The 15,752-nt window shown below is 37.7% G+C and overlaps 1 protein-coding gene across 1 annotated transcript in view; it reads left to right on the forward strand.

Annotated features, from left to right (window-relative positions):
- The window catches only part of CDK14 (cyclin-dependent kinase 14), a gene marked incomplete at both ends in the record, with an annotated part of 92,751 nt that overhangs the window by 51,260 nt on the left and 25,739 nt on the right, over positions 1–15,752 (forward strand). Inside the window, one exon of the mRNA XM_008943736.1 lies at positions 8,678–8,771. Coding sequence (XP_008941984.1) covers positions 8,678–8,771 — 94 coding nt within the window. The remainder of the gene's footprint in view (positions 1–8,677; positions 8,772–15,752) is intronic.

Raw genomic sequence — 15,752 nt, forward strand, 5'->3', positions numbered from 1 at the left:
AGCCATGTCTCTGGCTGCTGTAGCTCCTTGGCTTGTAACAGGAGGGTGAACCAAGAGGCAGGAAAAGGGAGGCTGCACCGGTGTCTCCAAATGTGAACTTTGTGTCATCGCAGCCGCGCTGGTGAGGCAAAAGCAGCATCCTCTGTATCGGCTGCTTGGTTTTCTTCAAACCGTTCTCCACCCCACAGATCTAAAACAATTTTCTCCTCCATCTCAGCTTCTCATCTATCCTAAAACTGCCCTGTTTTCCCAAAGATCAGGTTCAACCTGCTGCCTTCACAAGCTGTGTGCAGGGCATCTGCATCAGAGGGTAGAAATAGCTGGGAGACAGAAATAGTTCTTTCTGCTCATTTTCTTGTGCTTCAATATACATGTGTTCACTTCTTGAGAGTCACGCCTATTTGTGTGCGTGCGTACGTAGGTGTCTCGTTTTGTGAAGTACAAAGAGAATGAGAGAATATAAGGAAATGGGTAAAGAAATCTCTAACCCAAGAAAATGTTTTTTTAGTCAAAAGAGACAGTGGAAATTTTAAAACTTTTTTTAACATTTACCAATTAAAAAAGTTATTTCCCTTTAAAATTAAGGGGTAGTGGTGGTGTTGTTTTGTTGGGTTTTTTTAAACTGAACAAAGGATTTTATAACATTTTTGCTTCACACTTAAACCTTTTCCATGAAGAAAATGGTTCACTCAAAAGTTTAATAGCTCCTAAAACCAGATGTTTTAACATTCCTCCTAATAATTATTTTTGTAAAAGAGTTACTGAAAAGAATAGCCAAACTATGTGGTATTACTGTGACAAAGATCAAATTGAGCTAATAGAAGAATTTTAAATCTATAACTGCAGACTGAGCAATTTCCTTCATAATCATGTTCTTATATTCAAATTACATGAACAGCAGGGAAGATCAAGAAAGGACTCAAAATACCACTTCAGCAATCCAGGTCATGTTTTTGTTAGGACTTTAACGATGCAAGAGTATTGAGGAAGAATGCAATAAATACATTAACAACAATACATTATGTCCTCTTGTATAGAGAATTTCATATAGGTCTAAAAAGGATCCAGTTGCTGAGGGACAGAGGTGGTGAGTTTTGTTTCAAATGAAGAATGTTGTCATACTGCTCTTGTACTAGATTTATAGCACTGAAAAAATTTTGCTGCCCTGTACAAGCTGAAGAACTATGAAAAACTTAGAAAAAAAGCCCTAGTAATACAGTTTCCTTCACATGGCAGGGATTTGTATAGAGGCTCAGCTACTGCCTCATCAGAAATCAGATTAGATCAAGAGTATATTCTATGTGACAGAAGAGCTTTAGGTTTCCTACACTTTGCTGGGTTGTCTGAAACAGCACTTCTAGTTTGACTGCAAGAGTTACAGTTGCATGTTAAGGTCACTTATGCTTATTTGGCAGATCTAACAGTGAGCTCTGCTGGAGCACAGGCAGTCTCGGGGCTTTATTTGTACAACGGCTGTACATAGCTGGGCCATAATTACATTAAAAGCACTTACTAACTTCCCAGAGTGGGAGGAAGGGAGATATAGAGAAACCCATCAGATTCCAAAGTAATTTGGTAATTTGTTACCAAAAGTGTGCCTGCATCATTAGCATTTCTATGCAATTACTGACATTATGTCCTTATGGCACATCGTGTGTGCTCTCCTGTGTCCTTATTGATGATCTACATGATGACAAAACTTGGCAGCCACTTCACTAAATATTTAAATAATGTTGAGGTAGAAAGCACAGCTGTTTCTTCTATTTGGGAGAGGAGAAAAAAAAAAAAAAAAAAAGACGTGGCCTTTGGCGTAGCCATGATAAATAACATTTCATGGTGGTTCCCAAGGAACGGATAGCGTGGCTCCTACTGAGTGGAAGACCAGCTGCATGAAAAAGGAGTCCATATATTAACTCCTGGACAGTGGCTGGGAAGCAGGTGGCGGAGGCTGCGGGCTATTTTTACACTCCATTTACTGGCGTTGGGCGTCAGGATAGTAACTAAAAGCTAATGATCCACATGCAGTTTAACATTCTCCTGCGTTCTTTTTTTAAATAGCCACCGGCAATAAAATAATATTAATGAAGACGTACATACATTAGTGGTGTCAGGCTGGTGAGGGAAATCAATGTGGTGGGCTTTGTGATTTACTGCAGACAGCATATGATACAGCCACGTTGTGTAAATATATTATACTACCCAAGACTGCATCAAAGAGTTGTGATAACCTTTGATATACCTTTTTTTAATTTTTTTTCCTCTTGATGATGAGTTACTAGTAGCTAGGAAAATGGCCCTGCATTGCCTCTGGTGTAACTTATCCTAATCCTTGAATTTTACAGTCCTTTGAAAGTCAGTGCAAGGAAAATAAGCTTCAATACATAAAGGGTTTATGAATTACTAAAACCCATATATAAGTAATACAGAAACGGGGAAAAAAACTCCAAATTAACCTACTGTATTTGTTTCTTGCAGGAAGAATGTAGTATTAGTAAATGAAGCAATTTAAACAGGTTATTAAATCTTTTCTTGGTCTGGTAATGCATGTACTGCTACATCTGGGTTGCTTACATCAGGAAGTCACTAGAGATATTTTAGTTTTAAGTTCAGCTGGCTTTAAATTGTGTTTGCTAACAGCTGACGATTTTCTGTGTATCCTGTTGTTTTGCTTTTAAAAAATACACTTTTATTCACAGTTCAGGTAACTTCAGAAGTTATGGGCTGTGATATATTTTAAATTTACCTTTATTAGATAACATCAGCTATACATGGTGCTGTGGAAGAACTCACTTAAAACTAGGCCAGTCAAATGTTACAAAAATGTTTAATCAATCGCTGTTGTTTAACTTTGCAACATCTTCACTGATATACATGATTTCAATTTGGATCTTAATTTAGGGAAAGCTCTTAATATGGAGTTTTCCCTTCTATCCTAGTGTTAGAAAAATAAATGGGATTTCTCAGGAACACACCACTTTCCACACATAGCCTGCTCTGAGTGCAGGTTTGAGGGCTCACTGTAATTCCATGCATGCTTTCATGACCGACCAATGAAAACGTATAACAGTAATTAAGACATTTATTAAATAAAAATGGATCTTGTCTTAGACACAGGTACACCAAATTATGTTCTTACGTAGAGGACATTACAAAGGCATCTTTATCCTGTACCTACTGTAAACAGTTTGCAGTGACAGAAATCCCAGAGTGAGCGTCCCAGTGCACCCTGAGGAAATACTGCTTGGGGCCAGAGAGAAAACAGCATAAAGTAAATTAGTTCTTTTGCATTTCATCTTCTTTATGATTATGATTTGCACTCCACAGAAATGCTAATATGTAGGATTAGGATATTAAGGTGAGGATATTGTCATAACTGTCAAAGTATTGTTAATTAAACTTCTTGTTGGCAAGTTCTTCAAAAGTTTTACCAGCAGAATTAACTTTTGATTGAAAAATTATCAGAGGGTTGAATTCATAGAAACATGACGTGTGAGGAAATTGTTTTGGTCTGTAGATTTTAGAAGGATATTTCAGTACTTGTATAAAAACTACTTTTAACTGTCTAGAACACCAGATTTATTCTGACTTTTCCACTGCTAGAAATGTTTTGTGTGTGTCAGGAAAGTAACTTATAAAGGTGTCTAGATCCAGAAAACCAGGAAAAAACATGTTCAACAGAAAAATATCTAATGACAAAATGTTGTTCAAGTTTGAAGATTGTTTCTTGAGCTTTTTTTGCATCCTTCTTTTACAAAACAAGTGAGTCTAATGGAAAAGTTCTTGCAAAAAGGGCTCAAGTACGTTTTAACATTTCATGAATATAGTATTACTTAATGTAAACACCGAGGATTACTACAGAGGGCTAGGTGACAAAGATTTCTGGAGCTTTTATTTCTAGGTAGTTCAATGACATAGGCAAGAAGAACGTGAGCTCTCTATTCACTTGTAATTACAATTACTTCAAGTCTGACTGAAAGGAAATACTTTGAACTGTCAAACTTTCAAGTAAATTATTTTTCATTCAGTGCTTTCTAAAGAAATTTCAGTGTTGTTCTTTCTCATTGTGGAAGGGAAATTTTGCTTCACTCATTTTTTCTCATGTGAGAACTGTAATCTGTTTGCCTTACTGCCCTTATTCTTTAATCAAACAGTATCTCCCATCGTATGTTACTTTTCACATACCACAGTGGAGTGGTCATGAAAGACAAATCCCAACCAACGTTCAGCATCTGCAGGTATTCTACCAGTGTGCCACTTCTGAATTAAATCAGATTTTGGTCACTTAAGGAAACAAAAGTCCTTTGCTTTTCATTCCTTTCCTCTAAAATTGTTTTTTGTAGTTCTGTTCATAAAGGATCATGACTTTTTTCCTACATAAATCAGACAAGATAACCTCTGTGCCCTTCCAACATGTTGCATATTATTAGTGGATTTGATGAAAGAAGATCCAGTACTATCTCTTGGTGACAAATCCAAAAATAAACAAGTAGTTGGGTTTTGAGTGGGGGAGTGTGTGTGTTTTGTGTAAATTCTGGTATATTTAATGGTACAAACTGCTTGTATTTTGGGATACTTGAATGAAACCTCTGCTTTTCCTCTGAATTTCAGAAATGTCACCAGAGGGATTGCTGGAAGCAATTACTTGGTTTTCCTAAAAACCCAAATCCTGGATGCTGAAAGCAGGCTTCATGACCAGACAGGAACCTTATGTGAAAAGCCAGCATAGGTCTTCACTATGAAGAACATGTTTGATGTTATCACCTGCCTTGAGTCTGATTAGAAAGCATATCTGTTCAGGGCATGAGGTTCAACAGTTTAAAACATACACAGGAAGCATATAGGCTTTCTGTAATCTCAATTTAAGTGTAAACTAAAGCTTCGTTTGGAAACAGCTCCTCATTTCAGTGTGTCTCTGTGGTCTCTTTTATGGATTCATCAAAAAAAAAAATCAGAATATTACCTGAAGGAAACAACTCTAATAATACTTTATATGTTGTGCCTCACCAAAGCTTTTATGTTACTATTTTTTTTACAGTGTTCAACTACAAATAGGCTGGAGATTCTTCTTGTCACAATAAGAATCTTTGTTACACAGAGGCAGAAATGTGAGTTCCTAAACCAAAAATATAAAACCAACTCACCAGTAAGCAAGTTAATTTTAAGGGAATACTCTCTTGAATTATAAAAACTATGCAGAAAAAAAAAAATAAATTATGTGGTTTCCTGAGGCATCCAGCTTCATTTTTACAGGCTCATTTAATATGTCAATTCAAATGCAAGAGTAACTCATTTAGCTGGGTTATTAACTCTTACAGAGTCCCAGGAAATTAAGCAGGACAATAGAAGAGCAATATTAGATAGTATAGCCACATATGGTCTTATCAGTTCATCAATAGGTTTAGTCACGAGTTTTGTCCTCAGAGGGTAAGCCACCCATTTGAACATTAAATGGCTGTCACTCCTGCTTTGCAAGGTTATCATGTGCCATTGCAGGGGAAAGCTCTCTGAACAAAGTTGCAGCATTTGACTTATTTGTTCAAAATCCAAAGTCCTATAAAGAGACTAGGAAAATCTGCATCGAATACACTGAAATATGTTAGGCTAAGGTTCTTTCGTCACAAATTGTCTCAAGTGCTACCTGACAATGGCATTGTACGACGCATAAATAACACGCCCTTGGAGATGGATGTGCAGTAAAGCCAAGCTGGTTTTATTTCATATTTCACAAACTAATATTTGCATCATAGAAACTAGAGATAGGAGTGATCTGTGAGATTGTCTTGTCCACCCGTAGTGTTAATGTAAGTCTGTTCCCTGAAAAATATTCGTAAATGTTTCAGATTGTCTAGTTGTATAAAACTGTAACTGTGGAGTTTCATCTATTGGAAGGCTGGCATATAGAAGAATTTTTAAGTGGTTCTGTAACAAAACCCTAAACCCTAAAATCTTTATTTCCTAAAGGCATTCTGCTATTTCTAGTTGTGCTATCTTGGATGTACCTACAGTTCCTGGAACTATTAAAATCCTAATAAATTATTCCTTGTCCTTCATTTTTCATAATTTTAAATACAGAGTCATCACATTCTCCCAGTCCCTCGTGTTTTCTTTTAGCCAAGAATTACATAATTCCCTTAATTTTTCCTTACAAAACAGTTCTTCTGGCACAAATTTTTTTTTTCTTTGCTCAAAAATCTCTCTAACCTGTGTAATAGTCTGTGCGGTCTGCAGAAACAAGACTAAATTTCAAGACCTTGTAAATGTGCTTTTTTTTTTCATACTCATTATCTGTACACTTATGTTTGTGTCTTTTTTTTATGATGAACTCTCATTTCAGTTTGTGACTAAATGGCACACTAGGTTACGCAAGTGTCCAAGACACGTAATAGGATCCTTCTTTCCAAGCAAGAAATTTTTCTTCAGTAGTGTTTGCAGTTCTTACTTGATTTTTGGCTCGTATTTGTCGAACATGCTAAAAGTGGAAAATTTTGTAAATAGATTGTGAAACAATATAAAATTTGACAAAATATTCCTGTTGCTTTTATAGCATTTTTGTTAAAACATCTGGCAGAAGTTTCTCTGCTTGTAGCAGTACATAACCTCAAATGGTACAGGAGTTTCATCAAATAGCTGTTTTCTGGTCACAAGAATAGAACTCTAATCCTCTTTTTAGTCTAAATTCAATTGTTTTATTTCTCATCTTGAATAAATGGCTTCTGACTGAAATCTTTAATTTTTTCCTTGCCTGAGATCCTGATGCTGTTTATAAGCGTTTGACTAAGATATATTGTGCCTGTCTGTGCCTAATGAAGCACTAACCAGACTAAATGATGAATGGCAGTTTAATCAATTCAGTTCATTCGGTAACCAGCCGAAGCATATGGAACATAAATGTTAACCTCTGTTTTATAAACACCTGAATTATTCTAAAATTTGACCAGAACTGTGCTTTCAAAAGTTTTTCTCCATTTTTCTGAGGAGAAACTTTGCTTAATATATCAATGCTTTGGAATGTAGAATTAGAAAATAGTAATGTATGTTTAATTTTCTTCTTCAAGAAGTTTGACTATCAACTCTCACTGTCCTAGAACATAAAATTATTTCATTATTCAGTAGTGGTCAAAGCCTTCAGAGATGAATAAACTGTGGCTTGTCTGACAATATTCTTGGTTAAGTGTTATCTATAAATACTCGGCCCCAGCCTCAATGAAAATACACAATCTATTTTCATTAAGTTGTTTTGTTCTAGAACCAGTTCCTCACCAATATATGCTCAAATTCCTAAAATTGCATGCTACTTTCTGAATGCATCGTCATGATGCATAAGCAGTGAAAAGGTATGTAATTACTTTGCTCCAAATAGTTTACCTCTAAAAACAAAATGAAATTAGAGGCTATTGCTGGGATTTCCTGACAAAGAAGCACAACTCACTGTTTCTGGGGGAGGTGGTACCATAATTAGTTAGGCAAGTTCTTGGTTCATCTTGGCTCATTTTGATCGATATTTTGGGTTATTGAATTAGCATTTGTTTAGGGTGAGGTTGTTTTTTTTTTGCGTGGTTACTTATGTAGGCATGTTTGTAAAGCATTTGTAGGTGTTTGCATGGAGAACTTGTAGAAAAATGTAATTGAGCAGGTTAAAATATATCATCAGATTCTGCATCCTATTGGTAGCCAAGGGGGATGTTTTCTCTTTAAATTATTTTTGCTGGGGGAAAAAGCTACTTGAGCTCTCTTCATACAGAAAAGATGCAAATGCAATTTTGTAATTTGTTATGCTGTTCAGACACAGGTTACTTGAAATTTGAATGAAAGTCACAGAAATTTTCCTCAATTTCTGAGAATCCATTCTTTGTGCTGTAGTTAGTATGTCTTAGTATGTAGTTAGTGTGGTTATTTCCTCCCCCCCCAGTTTGACAGCACTTCTGCCAATGGCTGAGCAGAGTCAGGTGAGGAGGACTCATGGGAAGTACCATTTGTGAGAGCCCAGGACAGGAGCTGTAACGAGGTGACTTTCATGGTAGAGAGGGGAAGGATCCTGTTGTTTCTCAGCCCGTCACAGCAGGTCTCAGCCGGAGCTTCTGGGGGATGCGGTCAGCAGGTCCCCAGAGCCATGGGCACTGAGTTTCTTACTTTTATGCTGGAAGAGGGCAGAGGAAAGCACAGGCAAGCCCATCCCAGAAGTCAGCTGCATTTGGGCAGTAGCTTAGTTTAGTGCCCTTCTTACTAATGTTTTTCAAGATTCTCTTCCCATGCCAAACCCTTCCAATGTGTCTCCATGCTGCATTCCGTGCAGAATGTCCCAGTCAGACTCTCCCAAGGGTGCTGTCTCAATGCCATTCCCACATCCCCAGAATTTATTTGGGAGCGTGAGTATGGTGTTCAGAATGCACTCATACAAACACAGAGCAGCTGCTGGGCCTTTATCTATCTCAGCAGCTACCATCCGTATTCCTGCTACCGCTACACTTGCCTTCGCACACCTCTGAAGTGTTCATATGTATGCATTGGTTTTAGTAAATGTACGTGCTTGTCCTTCAGCCTGGTGTTGATTATAAGAAAATAATTAGTCAAATGCTGGTGATAGATACAAAAGCATTGTTGCTAGCCACTTAATCTGTAAGAAATCTTTCTAACATTGCATACATTCTTTTTTTTTTTTTTCCCTTTTCCTCTGCAGGGGAGTGGGTTGTATCTTTGTAGAAATGATTCAAGGTGTTGCTGCTTTTCCAGGAATGAAAGACATTCAAGATCAACTTGAAAGGATATTTCTGGTAAGTTCTTTATTGCTGAAGTAATGTATCTAAGAAAACAGAGAATTGATTGATAAACGTTCACAATATTTCTTTGTATCAGGAATTAAATCACTGAGAAAGCCAATGATCAGAAGCCTGGTTCACAAACTGGATAGAGTTTACTTGATATGTTCTTGAAGACTATGTAATAAGTTCAGATATGTATTATTTCAATTAATATTTTTCAAATAATCTACAGAAAGGCTTTTGCATAGTTGTGGAAAAAAGCTTTCTGAATGTAAGGCGATGGAAATCTAGCCAATTTGTTGTCCTCACATTGCACGTGATTAAAATGACGACTCTGGTTAATGTTATGATAGTATTGTAATGTTGATGGCAAGTATTTTTTGTGAGATCTATAAAGGAAAAGTAGGCTAGGAAATGAGGTGAGGAACAGGATGAGAAATCAGAAATTATGCTGGTACTCAAGTTCAACAGGAGCCCATGACTGCTGCTTCTGCAGCCTATCTGGGCTTTGTACCTTCATAAGGTATGTGTGTGGCTCAGGCGCTGACAACACGTCCATACTGGGAGTTAAAGAAGAGGTAATTTAAACTGAGCATCTTTACACGTTTTTATTTCCAGGGTTGTGGTGAGGTTTTTTGGTGGGTTTGTTTGTTTTAACTTGCTCTTTCTCCTGTTGTGCTCAGGGTTTAGCAGTTCCCTTTCAGAAGGCTCAGGGAACAACTTTTCTTGACTCCCTGATGAAGGGTTTTGTTTACACCAATGCCTGCTGGGCCTGTGCTGTTGTGGAGGGAGTTTATTTAGGGAAGAAACTGCTCACTCAGATACTAGCCAAAGTGGCTCCTGGTACTCTAAGGTGGCCATTGGGAAAACTATCACAAGAGCAGCTTCTTCCCACGACCTAGCAATCTGTTTTGCTTCTGACCACAAATTTAGAAGAAAAGCATAAGCACACCCTTGTGTTTAAAGGTTATTTTTTTAGTAGCCATTTATCTTAAATGCAGAGGATTTATTTGAGATTCTTTTTTGGCACCTGGGGAGGTAAAGAGCCTTTCATAGTATGTTTATAAAATGAACATTCTTCATTTACTTAGTCTTGCTTCTGCTGTGTCTTTTGTTGAGACATCAGGGAATTTAGCAACTGCTTTTAGGAATCAGTCAAAAAAAAAAAAAATTCCCTCTTATTTGATGGTGATATAAAATTATCTCATTTTCTGTAAAATTCTTTGTTATTCTGCCCACTTGGCTAATAACCTGAAAATTCTATTCTCTGGAAAAGGAGTGTTGTGCCACAACATACAGGAGGAGCAGCAGTTCTGAGCAGTTCTGTGACGTGTTTCATGGTTTCCTTTGTTCACCAGATCGTGTATTTTAAACTAGCAACTTCGGGGCAAGTTTTAGAGCTTTGCTTTCTTAAATTATTACACTTCTCTTTTATTGTGATGAAATTTCCTCCTTATTTATAGAACATGAAATGCTGAAAACAACACATTCATCTTTGGGGGCTTCATATCATTTATGATGGTAAAATTTTGATGAGTGTTTTTACTATGAAAATTAAGACTCCTAACAGCAGAAAACAGTGCTTCCTTTCATGGAGCCTTTTTCTACTATATCATAAGAAGTCATATGATGTTGTGCAAAAAGGGATATTGATGGGTGTATAGTATAAACCTATTTTTGTGTTTCTATAGACCTTTTCTTTTCTTTCCTCAATCCTCACAATGATTTGTGTGTTAAAATGCCAGGATAAATACCCACCAGGATGAGTTTTGAGGCCTGCCAATTTTTTAACATTCTTTTTAAAAACTACAGCCGCAACTATAGAGAACAGTTTTGAAATAACAAGGGATAGTTAATTGATACTGTTTCTATAATTTGATCTTTTACAAACCTTTAAATAAAATTTGGGACTGGATAGTTTTATGGTCCATTGTAAATCAGAGTTAATTTTTAAATCCCAATTAATTAGGCTTTCTAATGGAAGTGTTTAGTTATCCTTAACTAAATACTTTGAGTGCCTTTCTAATGTACTCTAAGCATCATTAAGAATTTATCTATTTAAAAGTTATAGAACAAAGTATTATTCTTTGGTTTTGTATTTGAACAGAAGGGTTAAATTAATTAATTCTCCAGTGAACAATGTGGATTGTGGTAGTTAATAGCACTGAAATAGAAAATTAATCGGGTTGTTACACCAGATAACTGACACAGTTAGCTCCCACACAGTGTGCACTTACACAGCTGTTAAAGAGAGAGATGAACCAATGAAAGACTTCCACAAAGTCTTGCCTTAGTTCACATTTTCAACATCCATCAGTGATCGTTTTCTTGTAACAAATGGTAGTCTTCTGAAAATGGTGGTAAGATACAGTCCACCTTCACACTAAACCTTTTCTGTAGTCCTCTTCCAAAATACTCAACTTGCAACAGGAGTTATATTAATTTCTCTGCTATCTGTTGCTATTTATTGTTATTAGTCATAGCTACACATCTATAGCATGTAAAGGGCCAGGTTGCAGCCTGAGGCTTTTAGGGAATCAGTTTATTTGTAGCAGGGAAGTCGCAAAATGCTAAGGAATTACAGTCAAGAAAAGTGAACAAAATGTAATGTGACTAAAAATTCTTAAATGGCTGTTTGATTTCCTATTGTATAATTTCCATTTATTATGTAAATGAAATTGAAATACATTTTATGTCTGCTATTTCAGCAATTATCAAGTGGAAGTCAGATTCTTGAAGTGCTTTTGCATCTTTCTACTGTTGGCATTCTTCACATATTTACATAGCCAAAGTAGATGCAACCCAGCATACCAGCATTTCTTCCTCATTATGACTGATGTTTATTTATGTTTAATAGTGGCTTCATCAAGTGATTGTATATAACAGATTAAGAACAGAGATTAATCTTTCAGTTTTGTTTAAGAACTTTCCTCTTTAAGCTTGTTTCCTGACTTCTGTTGTTTTAAACATTTATGGGTTTTTAAATGGTAATATATAAACTGATTCTCTATTTCTTACAGCAGCTGTTTACAGTTAAGTATTGTCAGGTTCCATTACTGTGATAGGCCTCAATAAAAAAGCAAGGGTTTGTAAACCAGAATCTGTTCCCAGAATCAGACCAGCACTTACAGATGTTGATGAATGAGTAAGCTGCAAGTTGTTATTGTCACGCTTTGGATCTGATAATATGAATTCTTTTTCCCACCTATACTTAAAAGTGTGAATTGCATCATAGAAACTAAGAGAAAAAATTGTAATTACAGCCTGCAAGAGCTAACAAGTCTTTTGCCTCAAAGTGTCAAATTAGTGATGTGTCATCATCATTTCCAGCACAGCTGAGAAGAAGCAGCAAACCATTCGTTTTGCTGTTCCCCGAGACAGGCAGCTTGAGGTTTTGTTGCAAGGTGCTAGGTCTAATGGACAATAATCTGATACAGTAATCTCAGCATTTCTGTTTAGTCTTGTAATATGTGCTCAAGACAGGATCCGGCTTTGATCAAGTGCACGTTGAACAGTAAAACCATGGGAATGGGAAGAACACGTGAGGCAATCTGTTGCATCAAAGCAAAATGACACAAAACTGGGAAATACTGTTTGGCCTCTGATAAGGAGTAGCTAGGACCTTTATTGGTAGTTTATTCCTGTTTATCATTTGTTAGCATACGTTTCTCTAGATACAAATTGTGAGGTTTTCTCTATCAAGGAGAACCTGCCATTGTAAATAAGTTTTAATTAAGTCTAAAAGCAAAAGCTGCACCGAATGCCTTCAAGCTAGCCCTATACCAGGGAGAATTCACAGCTGCCTGGATCTGGTGATGATCGGCCTGAATTGGTTGAGTGTTAGAGCTGATTACACTGAGGAGCCTGCAGTATGCCTGTGCATGCCTTACCCTGAGCCACACTGGAGGTACCAACTTGGTTACAGCTCTGATTTTGATGTAAGCATGTGCTTTTATACTTGCTATTCTTAACAGATTCGCAACAGATCAGAACTGAATTTCTTGCACTAGCATCATTTGTCTTCTGGAGAGAGTTTTTTAAGTGGGCAGGTATTTCTGTCTTTTCCACTTTACGTGAGGTTTCTGAGAGCCACTATAGATCAAAGTGAATTTTCCTCCCAGACTCCGAAGCCTTCCCGATAAGGGAATAATCTGTGCATTGGCTGAACTTTAGTCTTGGTGCCAGCTACGCTGAAAATTACACTTCATTGCAAGAATAACATACAAAAAGTCCTCCTGATACTATGTAGATCTCTGCATAGGCAGGACAAGGGCATTTAAATGCTCTTTCCTCTGTAAGTGGGCAGTGACTCTGCAGAGGCGGGCGTGGGCCGTGCGTGCGCTGCGGGAGCCTGGCGCTGCGGGTGACACCGCACAGGGGGAGTCTGCAGCCAGGAGCTACTGTCTTCCCTGACACGCATGTCTCAAAAAGCTGAGGACTCCTCTTTGATACCGGATGCTATTGCTCTGTTGGGTGCCATAATGCACAGTATTAGAAAGTAATTATGAGAGAGCAATGTGCATTCGTTGAGCCCAGCAGCCTGGTAGGCCAAGGGGCGACGGCAGAGGTGCTCGCTTTCCACATGGAGCTGTGCAGCAAACACTCACAACAGTGTGCAGCTGCAGGTGCCTACGAGAAACAGCATTTTCCTTTTGGATGAGATTGGAAGTGGTGCTTCTGTTAGTAAAGATTTAAAAGGCTGGCAACATTATTTTCTTACACACGTATGCATGTACATATATATGACTACATGCTTGAAGTATCTTGTATCATATAGTGCAGGCTCTTCCTCTGCAGCTCTGATGTTGATGGGTGTTTGTGAAGCTGTGGAGCGTTCTCCCTGTGGGTTCTGTATCTGAAGGTTTGCTGCATGTCACTGATGTCCTCTAAAGCCTGCAGTAAAACATTTTAACAGGCTTCACTTTCATTTAAGCTTATGACAGACATGAGTGAACTGTGCTTTCTGGTACGTTGTGTTAAAATCTTCTGGGAAGCTAGCAATGCTAAACCCAAGGGAGGAATACTTTTAACTATTGGATTTTGAAGTTCGCCTGTGTAATGAGATGTTTAGTCAAATTTATCTGTCTTTTATTCCTGTTTCTATTCAATATATGTTTTTCTGTCACCTGGTAAATACTTCAGCTCTGAAATACAGCTTGTTCATCTCTGATGAAATACATTTGTGAGGCTGGACCTGATCTGAAATTTTATTTTGTATGGGCGTTTTATCTGTGGAGCCTTTTATGTTGCAAACGATTCATCTGGTTCAGAAAAAAGTCACCATTGTAAAATAGTTCTAGCTTAGAAGGGGAAAGTTTTCTATAAGCAGCTTGTGTTTTCCTCCCATCTCTCTCCATTTTCCTCTGACCAATGACTTCCTGAGGAAAACAAGGGGGGTTTTTGAAACTCTAATTAAGTAGAAACCTGCCTGCTGAGTTCTATCTTCTGTAACACAGCATGTAAGTAGAATGAGAGAAGTGCAGTGTATTATATGGTGCTAATGAATTTACCTCTGCTTTGCTTTATTATAACAATATGCAAAATATTTAACTTCTCTTCAGCACCGCTGAAATTAATTAAATAAATAGTAGGCTTCTCTACCTGTGGGTCTTCTCTTTGAAGTTGTTAGCACTTATTCAGTATTTTACTTGCAGTTGCCTGCAGGTTTTGCACTAATACCACTTTTACAAAGTTCCTTTCTGGGCTTTGTGTCTTATGCCAGACATCAAATGAAAGTAATTCTAAACTAGGCAAGTGTGAGGTGCATTAACCTTCAAAATAACAACCAAAGTAAATTTATGTATTCATGCTTTCTAAAGGATTTTGGATTTTTTAAGATTTTTTTTTTAAGGAATTTCAGATTAACTATAGCTTTCTGATTTGCACTGTATTGTCTTTTGTATCACTGCATATGTAGTCTCGTTCCCTTATAACAGAGCACAAAGTATTTGATGCTAATTTTAATTTGTCTTATAAAGAACCATCCTCACTATGTATGAATAGCCGTAGTCTGTGTTGTTCTTTGCCCTATATCATTAAACCCATATGGTACTGGGCAAACAAACTAGACCTAGGATTTACAAATAGCAATCTTGTAAAAATGTAGGAAATCTTCTCAAGGAATATTGCCTCTGTGTGTCAGGAAAGGAGGCTTTAAAATACACTGAAATTGTTTCTTGCACTCTGTTAGCACTTTTTAGAAGAAGGAATATGTAACTTCCCAATCATCCATGTTTAAAGTCATAAAAATACCCAGCAGTGTGAGATGGACACATGCCAGGGAACTACCAGCTGGTTGCAGGAGGGAAAAGGAGGAAGGGAAATAATAAACGTGTGTGTAACCCCATCCTTGACTTTCAAGGGCTGGCTGGATGTCAGGCCAGCCAGTCACACAGCCTGATGCACATAGGTGTCATCTTCTGCCTGGGAGAAGGCATTTCCAGCCAGCCAGCTAATTCTTAGCAAAACTCTGAGCCTGGCTGGGATTGCAAGAGCTTGGCTTAGTATCAGCTTGGTAGTGCAAAATGTGAAGAGTAATTTGCAATCAGAAAAAGAAAACAAATTAAGACATGGTTCAGTGGAAAACAATGGCTTTGTGGTTTTCTTTGGAATTGGAATGTTTTTTCAGTATCTTCCATGTATCAGCTGCGGAATGAGATGTGCTATAATTATAAAGACACATTGTTTCTTTTCCAGGCTTGCCTCTGGCCTTCAAGGGGGTGGTTACAGGCAACATGTGGAAAAAAATATGTGCTGTGCTGAGTCTCAGCTTGTGTAAGTCAGTGCAGCTCTGTTGACTTACACTGGTGCACACCTTTGCAGGCACCTTCCTTCCTGTCGCCATCCACTGCAGGAATAGATGTGTTTTTGTACAGCCAGCCTGTGTACAGGCTGTGTGCAGGGGTGTTGTGGAGCTGTAACCACCAGCGTCTTCGCCTGCGGCTGGGCCTGCACAGCACGGCAGGAGGAAACAATTCATTCCCCTTTCAAACC

Source organism: Merops nubicus, unplaced genomic scaffold (assembly GCF_000691845.1).
Source record: "Merops nubicus isolate BGI_N331 unplaced genomic scaffold, ASM69184v1 scaffold1937, whole genome shotgun sequence".
In the NCBI taxonomy this organism is placed as follows: Eukaryota; Metazoa; Chordata; class Aves; order Coraciiformes; family Meropidae; genus Merops; species Merops nubicus.